The sequence below is a fragment of the Equus przewalskii genome, chromosome 1 (genome assembly GCF_037783145.1).
Source record: "Equus przewalskii isolate Varuska chromosome 1, EquPr2, whole genome shotgun sequence".
Taxonomy (NCBI): Eukaryota; Metazoa; Chordata; class Mammalia; order Perissodactyla; family Equidae; genus Equus; species Equus przewalskii.
The window spans coordinates 148,158,265-148,172,371 of NC_091831.1; the positions used below are offsets into that span (position 1 = coordinate 148,158,265).

Sequence of the window (14,107 nt, forward strand, 5' to 3'; positions counted from 1 at the left end):
GAGAAAAGAAAGGAGTGAGGCCCAGGCCTGAGAGAAGGGTTTGCCACAGCAACTGGCCTGGCACAGAGCCACAAGCAAGTTTCTCTTGGAAGGCGGGAAGGGCTCCAGGACCTGGGGTGACTCCCTCGCACAGAGTCGGCCGTCCCTCTAGGAGTGGCCGTAGCCGGTCCGCAGTGAGGCTTGATCAGTGCAAGTTGAGGGGGAGGGAAAGAAGACAGTGGGAACTTGAGCTCAGTGGTGGGAAAAGCATCAAAGCCAAAGCAGGGTCACAGGTCAGGCTGTGGTGCCAAACTCCAGGAGCGGAGGCCAGCAGCTCCACCTACTGGCATCCCTGACATGGCCCTGGGCCGCCGACATAAGCACCCACCCACGACATAAGCACCCACCCACACCCTGTTCATTGATCAGAGAACCGGCTTGATCAGCGTGAGCTGATTTAACTCTTCCAGACCCCGGCCGCTCAGCTGCAGCCTATACTTCTTCTGTGCTATGACTTTTCTCAGTAGAAATGAACTTGGGAGCACAGGGGTGTGGAGGCAGGCGGCAGAGTTACTGTATGGTTTCATCCCGTGTGAGACTCTGGGGAAGCATCCGGAGCTGGTGGGCTGAGGCCACATAGAAACCGCTTAGACCAGACATTGGGTCATTCGACCTTTGTGCCTAGACCTGGAGGCCCGGGAGCGGCAGGCCCAGGCCCATGGCAGTGAGGAGGAGGAGGAGAGCCGGAGCACCAGGACGCTTGAGCAAGAGGTGAGCGTCCAGGCACACTGGCCCGAGGCCATCTGCAGGAGGAGGAGGGGGACCCAGTGGCGGTCGTGGCAGGGGAGGGCACCTTTCCACCTTCTTCTGTAGGATCTGGGTAATCTGTCCCACCCGCAGGTTGCTGAGCCCTACCTTGCAGGTGGAACCTCCCAGGGACCTTTACAAGGTGAGCCAACCTGGAATTGGATCTGCACAGAATTGTCACCCTCCCAACCCCTGCTCTGCAGATCGAACGCCTGCGAGAAGAGGGTTCCCGGCAGCTGCAGGAGCAGCAGAGGTTGATCCAGGAGCAGATCCGCCAGGAACGGGAGCAGAGGTTGAGAGGTGAGAGGCCAGCCCCTGCCGCCTCTGCCTCTGAGGCGGCTCCAGATGCCCAGAGTGGCCATGCTGGCTGCCCAGTGGAGTCGCTGTGGAGGCTTCCACATGCCAGAACCCAGAGGCACCCCTCTCGGACACGTGCCGCCTGTCCCTTCTTCCTACCAGTTCTCTGGGGCCTATTTGCTTTTCACTCTGCCTAAGATGTCCTGGCCCCTCTGGTCTCAGTCCCAGGCAGAGCTGGCTCTATTTTGGAGCATATCACTAGGGGGAAAGGCCCTGGGACACTTTGTTTCAGGGGAACTGTGTGGTCTGTGCCTCTGCCTCTTGCCCCCAACCCTTTGTTGGCAGAGCGCTGACCGTGGCCTTCAGCAGGCAGCTGGGCAGACGCCCCTGGGCTAGCGGCTCGTCGGGATGCGGGCGTTATTGCCTCTACCTTCCCCACCAGGCTCCTCAGCAGGGCAGGGCAGACACTGCCCTTAGTCAGGAATGACTTTTTCTAGGTCCTTCTGGCTCTGGGCAGTATCTCCTTTGGGAGAACCTCTGGCTTCCTCACATTCTACCTTGCTAATTTCCCCAAATTTTCTAGGAAAGCCAGAAAATCCTGAAGGCAAAGCGACCCCCAAGCTAAAGGTGAGCCCTGTGGGCCCATGGGCCACTTTACACTACCTCTATCCGCAAGAGCAGATGCTTCCAGTGGCTTGGGGTTCTGGCGGGGACGCTGGATCTGGGAGCCAACAGCACTACCTACATCCTCCCATTCTGCCGCCTCGGGATGAGGATGTGCCGTGAAAGGCTGCTCTTAGCCCTCACGGTTTCAGCGCAGCACTCTCCAGAAGCCCCCGAAGGAGAGTATCTTATAGGGCTGGAAACACGGCAGTGGGTGAGCAGGGTGCCTGCCTGTCATTTTCAAGGGGAACACATTTTGGGGGGGTGCTCCCTAGATTAGAAGGGCCTTGAAGACTGGCAGGGTGTCTGTGTGGACTAAAGCTCCGTGTAGGGGTCTGTGCTGTTCAGGCGAAGGTCACTGGTTAATGGTGACGCCCACTGCTGTCTTCTCAGCTGAAATGGAGGTGCAAGAAGGAGGTCGAGTCGGATGGTGGCTACTCCAGAGACGTCCTCCTGCGGCTTTTTCAGAAGGTCTGCCCTGCTGACTTGCCCCTTTCCTGTCACCTCATGCCACATCTCAGCCCAAACCCCAGGAGCTCCTTCCTAAACTTTCCTTCCGTCTCTACCTGCCTTTTGTTTTTTCTGTCACATAGACCATAGGACAGCCTGGAGACTTCTCCCCAGGCCACCGCCCTCCAGTCACTCTTGTTGCCATGTGTGGCCTCCGGCCTGGTCTCACCCTCACTGCCGGGTCTAGCCCTTGTCATCCCTAGAAGCAGAGGGCTCGGCCGAGTGTGGGGACAGAGGATGTGGGCATCTGGCACAAAAGCCCCATTCTCTCCACTGCCCTCAGTTGCTGAGGCAGCTGTGCAGCTCTGCCTTTCTAAGTGCCCAGTCCTTGGCCCAGCTCCCCTGTGCCATCCTTCTGCATTCCTGGAAAAGTCCTTCCTTTCCCATCTCTGCTCTCCCTGCTCTGGGAGCCTAGCAACAAGAAGTAATGCCCCGGTGGGCCTCAGGGCAGCCCAGGCTTGTCTCTGGCATGAGGTGGGCCATCCTGAAGGCTGAGCCATGCTTACAGGGCCCCTTGTCCCCACAGTATGGAGAGGTGCTCAACCTGGTGCTGTCCAGTAAGAAGGCAGGCACCGCCGTGGTGGAGTTTGCGACCGTCAAGGCTGCGGTGAGTGCTGCGTGAGGCTTTGAGGGGCCACTGGCGCCCTGCTATTCCAGGGGATGGACCTAATTCTGTGGGCCCTCTGAGCTTAGGTATCCACACTCCCCGGGGATCTCTGGTCCAGCTCAGAGCCAAAGTTCTCTAGGAGCCCCCCAACTCCCGGGAGTAGTGGCACAGCAAGTGAAGGGACGGATGGGAGAATGCTCCAGGGATGAAGGAGAGCACAGACTGACTTTGTTATCTGCTGCCTGGTCCACACCCTCCACCCTCCTGTGGAAGCCGGCACGCCTCCAGTTTGGGGGTCCCGCACTGCCTTCTCCCCTTCTCCCACTCCTCAGTCAGAAGGCTCGTACGCCCCAGTCGCCCATGAGGAGGGTCAGAGCTTCAGCACAGCACCGTGGGAGGGTTGCGGAGGTTGCTTGGCCCTCTTGGAGGACGAGAGTGCTGGCTCTGGTTCTTTCAGTGGGGGAAGAGAGAGCCACCTCATAGCTGACTGGAGTGATGGGACCAGGGCTGGATGCTGTGTTGGCAGGAGCTGGCTGTCCAGAATGAAGTGGGCCTGGTCAATAACCCTCTGAAGATTTCCTGGTTGGAGGGACAGCCCCAGGGTGCAGTGGGCTCCAGCCACCCAGGACTGTCACAGGTAAGGAGCCAGGCCTCACCCACTTGGCCTGCTCAGAGTTTGGGGGCCCTTTTCATGTTTGGGCTCTTCTCAGGGCCCTTTCCTTGCAAATGCAGGTCACGGGGAGTAGAGTGAGATGGGCAGGTCCACCCACCAAGCAGGGGGACTGTGGTTCCGTGCTGACATGTTTTTGGCTCTGAGGGCCAGGGGGCCCCACACCACGCAGAATTCTTAGACCTTACCTTCCCTCCTGTCCCAGGCTCCAGTTGGGGCTCTCACCATCACTCAAAGGGGTTTTCCTGGGCCGCGGGGTGCTCGGTTGTGGTGTGAAGCATTTGGCATTTAGACGACCTAGTGCTGCGGGGAAGAGGCAGGTGACACGGGCAGCTGCTTCCCTTCGCAACTTGTTTTCCAGATGTGTCTGTCCCAGACAGGCCCCCGCTGGCAAGAGGGATCATTTCCTTAGAAATAACACGGGCTACCCGGCTGACACTGGGGCGCTGCCTGGGTGCCTGACTCATAGTGAATCAGAGACTTCAGCTGACGCGTGCCCAGCACTAGCTCTTAGTCCTCACAGCTCAGCACCCCCCCAAACACACACACACACAGGGCCCTGGTCACACCTGCCCCTACTTTGGTGGGACAGAGAGCTTTCAGGCCAAGGACTCTCCCTTCTGTGAAATGGCCTGGGGGTGTGTGGGAGCCTCAGGCTGATGTGTTCACAGACCCCTCTGTGGGGGAATGCCCCTCTGTGTGTCAGCAAGGCCTTTGCTTTCATCGCCTCGGTCATGCCACCCCTGCTCCCCTACATGCCCCTCACCTGGCCGTGAGGACGGGAAGTTTTCTGCGAGTGTGTCCCAGACCCTGGACAGAGCAGGAAAATGAACTGGTCTGAACCCAACTCAGGACCCTTCTTTAGAGACCTCATTCCCCCACTGTGAGTCCCAGCATTTCACAGCCCCAGATGACACTCCATAGGCTGTGTTAGAAAGAACTTTATTCATTATCTCCTGCATCCAGAGGGGAGGCTTTCAGCTCGGCACATCCACACAAGAGGAGGGAAGAGGGGGCCACAAGGTCTGGGTTGTGGAAGCGTGTGCATTGAAGCTCCCCTCTCCCCCTCTGCCACGCTTGGAAAGGCCTGGCATGTCAGAACCAAATGGCCCAGCCAACTTGGGCTCTGGTTTCAAGTCTTCTGGTCAGGCCACAGAGTGGGGCAGTAGTGTGGCCTATGGCCTTGACCCAGGGGGCTCGGCCCTGGGTGGCAGGCCCCCATCCTCAGACGGTCCAGGCAGGCAGAGCTCTCCAGTCCTGGTGGACCAGCTGTGGGCCACAGCTCTTCTGTGGAAGAGGCAGACCAGCTACGCCTCTTCACGGTAACAGCCACGAGTTTGGGTCCATCCCCTAAGCCACTTCTCATGGGGGTGGGAAGGGGGGAAATCTACCACTATTTTTGGTGCATTTCCCAAGGGCTCCCATCAGTGATGATTCTGGGGATTCCCCATAGCACCCCTTTGCAAGGTGTGTCTGTGCCTTCGGCTGGCATGCCCTCGAGCCACCTTCCTCGGGCACTGGGGAGAGCTCCGGGCGGCTGTGTTGGCAGCTCAAGTCTCTCACGCCCCCGTTTCTGCTGAGATTCTTCTGGCCTTTCTCATGAGTTAGGCTCTGTATGTCTCCGTGCTCTGCTCTTCCGACTCTGCCAGCCCCTCCCTCCCCTCGCAGGCCCATGTGCTTCCCCTTCCCCACCATGCCACTGGTGGCTCCAGGCCATGGTCTAGGCCAGCGCTGTCCGATAGAACCTTCTCCATCGATGTTAATGTTCACCCTGCACTGTCCAGTGTGGTAGCCGTGGTAGCCGTTAGTCATGTGTGGCTGTTGAGCAGTTGAAATGCAGCTAGTGCAACTGAGGAACTAAATTTTTAATTTTACTTATATTAATTCCAACTACAACAGCTACATGGAGCCAGTGGCTACCGTATCAGACAAGGTCAAGCCTGTCTCATCCTCCTCCCCTCAAGTCTCCCCCCTTTCCTATTCTGCCTGGGGTGGACCACTTTTGCCTAGACCTGTCCTGTAACCTCTCTCTGTTGACAGTGGCTTCAGAGGGGGCTGGCACAGGGCACCTGTCTGATCTGCCAGGTCTCTGTGTCTTCCACCCCTTGACTGGCACTTGTGCCACCCTCCCCCTCTGCTGACCTCTGCCTGGTCCCCGCAGTTTAGGCGTGGCCTCCCTCCCCAGCTTAGCCAGCTGCCTTCAGGGTTCCTGCCAGCAAGCGCCACCCTCACAGCGTTTCCAGCTTGCCTCTGACCCTCTGCCCTGCACTCTGGGGTGACCTGGAGGATTCTTCAGGTCCCAGAGGGCAGGCAGGGCCCTGGATTCGTCTCCCTACCTTTTCCTTAATCCATGACTGTACCCTCCTTCCCTGGGTCCCCAGGCTCTGGGTCTTCCAGTCAGCCCTTCTCTGCCTACCCTCGCCGCATTCAGAAGCTGGGCTCATTGGGAAACTGTTCCCTCAGCATCTGTAGAACTTCTTCAAGAAGAGAAATCCCCAGGTCCACTTTGAAGGAGAAGAAGGGATCATTAAGGTCTGGAGCCCGTGTCCCCTGGAAGGGGGGAGTGTCCAGAAGGTCCTCCTCGGAGCAGTGGTGGAGGGTGCCCGCCAGGGAGAGCGCTGAGGGCAGGGTAGCCGAGTAGGCAGCAGTGTATGCAGGTGTCGGCTCCAGGATGTTGGGGCAGCTGGAGCTCTCTCGGTAGAGGCGCGGGGGCTTCGGAGGGGCCAGCAGGGTGGCCCGGGGCTGCTCATCCCCCCACAGTGGCAGGCGCCGGCCATCTGGCCTCCCTTGCAGCTCCCGGATGACCTCTCGGTTGCTGTACTCCTCATGGTCCCCGCCAGCTGTGCTGGCCTGGCTAAGCACACTGCCCTGTCGCCGGAGTCGTCCTGGCCGCCCCAGGCTCAGCCGCTTGAAGAAGGAGGCGTTGCGGAAGGAGCCTTTCCGCCAGGTCTCCATGGGACCCCGGGGAGCCAGCAGACAAGCCTGGTACCTCCGAAGCCTGGTCAAGAGCAGCCGCGGACCATTTGGTTCCCTGCTGGAGCAGTGACTGTCAGGAATTGGAGAGATGGCCCTACTGGGCCCGGAGCAGGGGCCTCCAGGTTTCTGCTCAGCATAGGCCTCTGGCCAGCATCTTGGATGGTGAGATGAGGCTGCAGGAGGAGGGTGCTTTTGTCCAGGAGAGCAGAGAGCTGGGAGTTTCCCAGAGGGACAGGAGTGGCCTGGTCACTTGATAGGACAGTAGGAAAAACCCCAAGAGGAAGAAGCAGCACTTACTGGAGCCAGAGTGAGGGCTGCTCCCGTGGAGTCAGAGATGGATCTTCTCAGCTGGCGGGGGCAGCCTGTGCTCCTTGGCCGGCACTGGGCTCCTCATGGCCCTGCTCACCTTCCCTCCCTGGCCCCTGCACCCATGTCCGGAGCAGCACAGGGCTGTGCTGTCTGCCGCGGCTGGGGACTCTGATGAGTGGCTTGGCTGTTTGTGCCTGTGTGTGGCAGTGGAGCTGTGTTGTTGTTTGCAGCTGAGTCAGTCAGGTGGGAAGCTGGGTTTCGTGCTGAGGTAATTGCAGCATCCGCAGGCAGGGATTGGGCAGCCCGGGCCAACACCCCAGGGCACTGGGGAGCTTAAGATTCCTCTGGGGACTCATGTGGGGGCAGCCTGCTTTATGTGTCACCACGCGGCCTCCTTTTTCCCCACAGGCCCACCACCCTGGGCAGGCCAGACTCCCCAGCCCCCAGTGTGTCTGGGAGGGAGGAGCCCAGGGAGGGTGGGAGTTAATTGAAAGGCAGGCATGTGGAACAATTGTTGGGGAAGGAAGAGAGACCTGTCCCTGGTGCGAGTGACTCAGCCCTGGGGCCTGGTGACAGGCCCTCATTAGCAGAACCTGCAGGTATAGGGAGAAAGAGGCAGAGGGTGTGTTAACGGGGAACAGCCCCGTGCCTGTAAAGGGTTGGCTCCGCCCAGGGCTGGGCTCAGGCACGCCAGGGTGACTCCACGTTTTCTTGGCAGAGCAGCATTACCTTGGGGGGGCGGAGAGAATTGCCCTCCCTTTGGCCTGACACCCAGTCTAGCTGCTCATTTCCTTATCCCTCCTTGATTGACCCAGATGGCCTCAGAGCAGGGGAGAGCAGTTGAGGTCCTGGGTCCTGCTGCCTCCTACTCCGCTGTGCTCCAGCCCTTCCCCTCGGGCTGCCCGGGGTCCCTCCTCTTGGAGGGGGCTGGGCCACATGGGGCTGCCCTGAATTTCAGCAGTGCTCTGGGCCAAGCTTAGGAAGTGGGTCTGGCTGGGAGGGCAGCTCTCCTCAGAGCTGCTGCTGCTGCAGTCTGGGAAGGAGGAGGGCTGAGGCCGTGGGCAGGGGCAGGGGCATCTGAGCTGCATACCACTTCCTGGTTTTGTACACCCCTTAGTCCAAACCAGTTGGCCAGGGCCTGGCATCTTAACTCCAGCCACTCCCTTCTTACTCCCCAGGTCACTGGCCACCAGCCTTTCCCCCTGGCTTATTCCATGACAGTGCCCCAGCTTGGTGTACCGCAGAACAGGGCTCAGCAGTGTCCTCTTCTGTGCAACCCCCCGGGCCTGGCTGGCTTCTCTGCCAGTTCAGGTGGGCTTCACACTTCACACAGCTTCAGCTGCACTGAGGGAGGAAGAGATTTAATTCCCACTGCAGACCTTATCAGGGCATGGGGTTGGCGGCTCAGGGCTCTGCCGTAGAGCTGCCTCTCCACCGCACAGCCTTGGCCCGTTGAGGTGACTGTTTATTATTCTTTTGATTATTAAAATACAGCACTCTTTAATCCCCTGCACTGTGCTGGCAAGAGCATAAAAGAAAAAGCCACGAGCCCTGCCCTGCAGGAGCCCTGGTTTGTATTTTTAGGAGGCAAGCCGGCCTCTTGCTTGTCTCTCTCCTCCTAGGGTGGGGCTGATTGAGGCTGTCTAGGGTGGGGCTCCCTGCTCCTGCATCCTCAGCAGGAGCCAGGCCACAGGGAAGGTGGGCAGCTGGGAGGGGGCAGAGCGGAGTGGATTCCTGCACCTCTGACAGCCTCCCTTCACCGGAACCTGTGAGAAGCAGAAACCACAGGGTGGAGGAAGTGAGTGTCAAATAAAGGGCTGAGAGGAAGTGAAGGGAGCCGAGGGCCTAGGAAGTGATTCACCCGGGAAGGATGAAGCCAAGCTGACTGTAGATGCGAAGGGCCTGGGAAGGGGAGGTGGCGGGGATAACTGGTTGGGTGGGCTGAAGGGGAGCCAGCTGAGCAGTGGGCCTGCGGCCACAGGCCTGCCTGCTCGGAGGGAACGTGGGGGAGTCGGGGTCGCAGGCTGTTCCGGGGTCCTCCCCTTCCTGGCATCCTCCCTCCTTGACTCTTGACTGCAGCTCTGCCTCGGCCCTGTCCTCCGGGTCTGGAGTCTGGAGCTGTGCTCTGCTGCCCTTAACCCATCCCTGTCCCCACTCTGTCCCCCAGGGCTCAGTGCGGTCTGAGAGGGACTATGAGAGCCTCGTCATGATGCGCATGCGCCAGGCAGCTGAGCGGCAACAGCTGATCGCCCAGATGCAGCAGGAGGACAAGGCGGCGCAGCCCACGTAGCCACCAGCGTCCAGGCCTCCCCACCACAGCCCTTTTCTTAAATACCACCAATAAACTTTGTTTTTTTTAAGTCTTCCTCTATTGCATACATAGCTGTAGGGTGCTGGCTTGCCCAAGTGTGGCCCTGGTGTCTGCGCTCTGCCTCAGAGGGCCCCACCCAGGCCTGCCTCACCCTCCCCGAGTGAGCGGGCGGACCCCAGAGAGGCGCTCCCTGTGGTGAGAGTCAGTGCGCCAGCAGAGGAGCAGCCGCTCATCACAGCCCTTTATTGGCTTGGACCCGCTGTGCAGGATCCACCCACCCAGTCCTGGGCCCATGCTCTGCCCAGCTCCCAGCCAGGGGCGGCCTGGCTCTCACTGGCCCCTTCGGCCTGCCCACAGAACATGGCCTCTTCCAGGGCCCTCACCAGATGTGAAGCTGGAGGGACAGCAGGAACACCAGGGCAACGGGCCCTGCCCTCCCTCCGGCTGAGGCAGGTTTCAGAGAAGGCCACTCACTGCCCAGTGCTTCCGGGCCCAGGAGAGTGATGATTTGGGAAGAGAAGGGCAGGGTAGTGAAGTGAGGCAGGGGTTGGGGCCAGTGGCAACCACTCGAAAGAAGGGGTGCCCTGTCTGCTCCTCGGTGTGAGGGGGTCACTCCTTGTGCAGGCACCACACCAGCGTCTGGCCCACGCCCGTCATGCTCAGCACACGGAAGCCCCTGCGTTCCAGCTTGTCCAGGACTATGCGAGGAGGGTCATTGACGTAGTACTCACAACTGCAAAGAGGGGGCAGCATGAGCGGGTACACAGTGCGAGCTCCCCCTACAACTACAAAGCTGGTATCTGCTGAAGACGAGGCCTGGTCAGGAACACTCACTGCAGCTGGGAGCCAAGCTCAGCACACAGTCCCCGCACCCTCCCCTGGCTTTGCAGGCATGAGCCCATCCTCCTAACAACCTAAGGAAGTTACCACTTTCCCACCGTCTGACAGATAGTAGAACCCAGACACCCCACGACACCCCACGTGCCCTGGGCCACTGCTCTATTCAGGAGGAGTGGCCTGCTCTCCCTGGCTCCTCCCCCAGGCCTCTGCCTGCTCTGGCTGCCCTGCAGTCCTGGAGCAACGGGCTGGCCCCTAATAGCTCCTGGCTCTGGGTGCCGCTTCCAGGCATGGGAAAAGCTTGGTTTCTCTTCTTTCAGGGTTGATTCTGAAGGGCCATCAAGCGGATAAAGGGCTCAGGCCCCAAGCCAGGAATCTTGAGACAAGCGCCTTGAGGCAAAAGGATGGGGTTGGTGGCTTCAGCCCTCCAACCTGGCCCAAGGGGCTGGGGCCAGCTGGCCTCCTTTCTCCTGGCTTTGAACTGGGACTCCTTCTGCCAACCCCTCTCAGGAGTTTGGGACCTGTGGAGCCAGAGTTCCCCCTGCCTACAGAGGAAGCCGTGAGGGGGCAGAAAAGGAAACAGCGCTCACTGTTCAGACGTGGAACTGGTGGTGAGGCTGCCAAGGAAAGTGGCCAAGTCCCCAGGTAGCAGCTGAGCCGAAAGTAGGACCCAGGCTGCCTGCTCCCTGTTTCTAGGGCTTCACTTTGTTACTCAGCTGGCTCTTCAAGACAGAAACCTTTCTCTCTCTGCCTGTCTTTGCCTTGATGGGCTCCCGCTTGGAGCTGAGAGGGCAGGGCAAGGAACAGTCCTCGTAGGGAGTCCTATGCCCAGGGAATCAGGCTCTCTCCTGGGACTTTGTCCTGGGGTCCTCTTGTGAAGGGAGGGCCAGTGGGAAAGCTTTCAGAGCAAAAAAAAAGCTCAGGGAGCTATGGTGAGGCCACAGACGGGGACCCCACCTGCAGAGGTCAAAGCCCCAGGATGCAGGACAAGGGGCTCCAAGGCTGACCCTGGGCTTGATGGTTGTGTAAAGGGAACAGGGACAGGCCTGGGGCTGGTGAGGAGAAGATACTTAGCAATGCCACTACTTACAAGTTGTTTCCTAGGACACTTCTTTTTGAGGCCCCTAGATGCTGCATCAGCTCCGGATCTGAGTGCTCATCGCCCACCATGGTGGGGCCCACCTCCTGCAAGGGAAGCCACAGCGGCTGCTCGGCTGCTACCAGGGAGAGCTGGCAGGTCTCACGTTTCCGTCCTCCCCTGCTTGCTGGCCCTGAGCCAGCTTCAGTGAAGGGCTAGAGGGGGTGTGAGGAAGCTTGGGGGCTGAGCACAAGCTGGGAAGCGGTGGGGCCCGTCAGTAATCAGGCCAAGCAGTGTGGGGCCTCTCTAGCCCCTCCTTGCCGAGCTGGGCATTGCCCAACTACTGGCACCTGCATGCCAGGCACCACCATCCGTGTTTGTGTGTAGCAGAATCACCTGGAGAACAGAGAGATGAAGACATACCTCCACACAAAAACTTGTACACCAAGGTTCACAGCGGCATTACTCATAACAGCCAAAACGTAGCAACAGCCTAAATGTTTGTCAGCTGATGGATGGATACATAAAATGTGGTATGCCCATACAATGGAATCTTATTTAGCAATAAAAAGGAATGAGTACTGACCCATGCTACAATATGGATGAACCCTGAAAACATGCAAGTGAAAGAAGCCAGGCACAAAAGACCAAATATGACAGAAAGTAGATTAGCAGTTACCTAAGGCTGGGGGGCTCAGGAAATGAGGAGTAACGGGTAAGATCTGAGGTATGGGTAAAGGGTTTCTTTTTAAGGCAATGGAAATGTTCTAAAATTGATTATGGTCATGGTAGCACAACTCTGAACATCCTAAAAAAATAAAAAGCCATTGAATTGTACACTTTAAATTGGTGAATTCTATGCCTATATGTATTTTATATCAATAAAGCTGCTATCTTAAATAAATAAATAAATAAATATATAAAAAGAATTGCCTGAGGAGGAGCACTGATTCCCCAGCCCCAGGCTGATACAGTGTTTCAGGAGGTCTGGGAAGGGGCCCAGGAGTCCACATTTTAACACCTGCACAGGTGACTGGCCCTCACACCATCGCCCTAGGTCACTGCCAAGACCCCTGCGGTCAGCCGAGCTCACCTGCTATCTCTTTCATCCCAAGGAAGCTGTGTACCCGCTGAGGGATCACCCAAGCACGGGGAGTGGGAAGGGGCAGAGAAGCATCCTGCTGCCCAGCTGGGGGACCCAGTCTTATCATTCTGAAGCTAAATGGGGACTCCTGGGGCGACCAGCACCTTCTCAGACCAGGAAATTGCGCAGAGAGAAAGGGGCGTGACTTCTGACTGCTGGCCGGTGTTCTCCCCACCTCTAACCCTAAGGCCTGTCTCCCCTGGCTTCTTCACGAGCAGGAAATTCTTTCTTCTCTTCCTTTCCTAGGGCCTCGGATCGCTCTTCCTGGAAGTGCCTATGGGTGCAGCTAGTGGCTGTGGATGGGCCAGGCACTTGGCACAGGTATTTTAGTGCCTTAGCACGTCCTTTTCTTTTCCAAACCTCTTTCCCTCAGGTTATTTCACTTTTTCCCCCCCTGCAGAGCGGTTCTGTGTGGAGCAGTGGGTGCTGCACGGTGAGGCCAGGGCTTCCTGGGTCCCTCCCGGAGGCTCGGACCTCCCGCGACAGGTAGGACAGGAGCCGCAGGTGCCCGGCGCTCGGTCGGGCGCGGAGGCGCACGCACCTGGCCTCCTTCGCGGCCCTGGAGGCGCCGGGCCGGCCAGAGCTCCCCGAGTGCCGGGACCCGAGCAGAGTCCGGTCTCCAGGCTCCCTCCCAGCGGCCCGAGGGGGCGTGTCCCGGGTGGCTTCCGGGTCCAGGCACCCCCCCCCCCCCCCGGGAGGGAGGCGCCTCGGTGCGGCCGCAGCCCCCTCGGCCCGGCCAGCGCCAACTCCTGCCGGCCGGGGGCCGGGTACTCACCATGCGGATCTGGGTGCTGATGAGCAGGTAGGGCATGGTGCGCGCGTCCCGGCCGGGCTCCCACCCTCGGCTTTAGGCCGGCGCCCTCGCCAGCTCGACGGGCTACGGGACTGCAACCCGCCGCCGCGAGTCCCGTTACTCCGGCGCTGGCCTCGGGCGGCGCCAGTCCGGGTGCGCCCGGCCCGTGACTGCCGCGGCCGGCCAATCAGGAGCGGGCGCCGTGACGCGCCCAGGCCCTCGGCGACTCGGGCCCGCCCCCTGCCCTCCGGGCAGCGCCCTGGGACATGGGCTGCGACCACGGCTTCCACCGGCTGTCTGGCCGCCAGGAGGGGTGCGTGTTGGGGGGGGCGGGGCCGCTCCCGCCCCCGCAGCCTGGAGGCGGGGTGGCCAGCCGGGCTCGGCCGGCTGCGGCGGGCCGTGGCGCCATGTGCGCGTGTCGTCCTTGCGCCCTCTTACTGCAACGCCTCCAGTAACAGGTTCCAAAGTCCTGCTGGTCCCCGCCCTCGTCCCTGCGAAGCAGAGCAGGGAGCCAACGACGACCCCGCTGAAGCCTCCTAAGCTCCAGCTCACCCCACTCAGCGGTTGGGGTGATTTTAGCGGATCCCCACTTCCCGTCCCCAAGACACGGTCTCCAGAGACGACTTCAGCGCGCGGGAGACAGGGGTAGGAGGCTTGAGGCCACAGCTGAAATGCCGTCTCGGCTGCATTGCGCATTCCCGCCTCCCCGACGGTAATGCCCAGTCCAGCGGCGGAGCCTCGCATTTCTGTGGCCCTGTAGGTGAATCTGTAAAGGAACTGAGCGCTTGGCCTGGTGCCCGCCTGGAGGGACTCAGCCCAACCGATCCTGGCCCTGCGTTCCGACGGCTGCCCGCGAAGCTGGAGAAAGGTGGCGCACGCGCAGGAGAACTGAGGACAACACTTGGGGCAAAACAAAGCTCCCCGCCCCGGGCACCAATGAGAGGGCAGGGAGTTCACCTCCACGCGTGCACGCCCTCGTCTGGATGTATCAAAATGCGACAACTCTACATTCCTTACCTGCCTTGTTGTGATTGGTTCTCTAAAAAAACGAAGCAAAACAACAGCCTGTAACGTGCCCTCCCTGCCCTTGAAAACTCTTCATTGAAGGGCGCTTACAGAGCCTCCA

General features: G+C 59.7%; 3 protein-coding genes across 4 annotated transcripts in view; 1 reads left to right on the forward strand and 2 right to left on the reverse strand.

The window, feature by feature from the left end:
• DNAJC17 (DnaJ heat shock protein family (Hsp40) member C17) overlaps positions 1-9,178 on the forward strand; it is a 34,424-nt gene extending 25,246 nt beyond the window's left edge. Inside the window, exons 5-11 of the mRNA XM_070584178.1 lie at positions 665-750; positions 990-1,086; positions 1,667-1,710; positions 2,140-2,217; positions 2,783-2,863; positions 3,390-3,500; positions 8,986-9,178. Of these exons, the coding sequence (XP_070440279.1) occupies positions 665-750; positions 990-1,086; positions 1,667-1,710; positions 2,140-2,217; positions 2,783-2,863; positions 3,390-3,500; positions 8,986-9,108 (620 nt within the window). The 3' untranslated portion in view covers positions 9,109-9,178. The remainder of the gene's footprint in view (positions 1-664; positions 751-989; positions 1,087-1,666; positions 1,711-2,139; positions 2,218-2,782; positions 2,864-3,389; positions 3,501-8,985) is intronic.
• On the reverse strand, positions 4,457-6,488 carry C1H15orf62 (chromosome 1 C15orf62 homolog). The gene has a single exon (XM_070584188.1). The coding sequence runs from the start codon at positions 6,486-6,488 to the stop codon at positions 5,961-5,963; it is 528 nt and encodes a 175-aa protein (XP_070440289.1). The 3' UTR covers positions 4,457-5,960.
• GCHFR (GTP cyclohydrolase I feedback regulator) lies at positions 4,457-13,856 on the reverse strand. 2 transcript variants are annotated; one of them, XR_011529659.1, is made up of 4 exons: positions 12,964-13,856; positions 11,057-11,151; positions 6,807-9,862; positions 4,457-6,682 (listed from the first exon to the last, which is right to left on the reverse strand). XR_011529659.1 is itself a non-coding variant. In XM_070584229.1 (3 exons), exons 1-3 carry the CDS (start codon positions 12,997-12,999, stop codon positions 9,739-9,741), a joined length of 255 nt encoding a protein of 84 aa, XP_070440330.1. In that variant the 5' UTR covers positions 13,000-13,856; the 3' UTR covers positions 4,457-9,738. The 2 variants fall into 2 exon arrangements, 1 of the variants encoding a protein (XP_070440330.1); XM_070584229.1 differs by having other exon boundaries at positions 4,457-9,862.
• Between the last annotated feature and the right edge of the window lie 251 nt (positions 13,857-14,107).

Excerpts from the sequence above, each read along its gene's own strand:
- GCHFR (XM_070584229.1), bottom strand. The coding sequence starts at position 12,999 with ATGCCCTACCTGCTCATCAGCACCCAGATCCGCATG. Across the intron at positions 11,152-12,963 it reads TCAGCACCCAGATCCGCATG|GAGGTGGGCCCCACCATGGT; the intron begins GTGAGTACCCGG and ends CTTCCCTTGCAG. Across the intron at positions 9,863-11,056 it reads AGTGTCCTAGGAAACAACTT|TTGTGAGTACTACGTCAATG; the intron begins GTAAGTAGTGGC and ends CCCTCTTTGCAG.
- C1H15orf62 (XM_070584188.1), bottom strand. The coding sequence starts at position 6,488 with ATGGAGACCTGGCGGAAAGGCTCCTTCCGCAACGCCTCCTTCTTCAAG.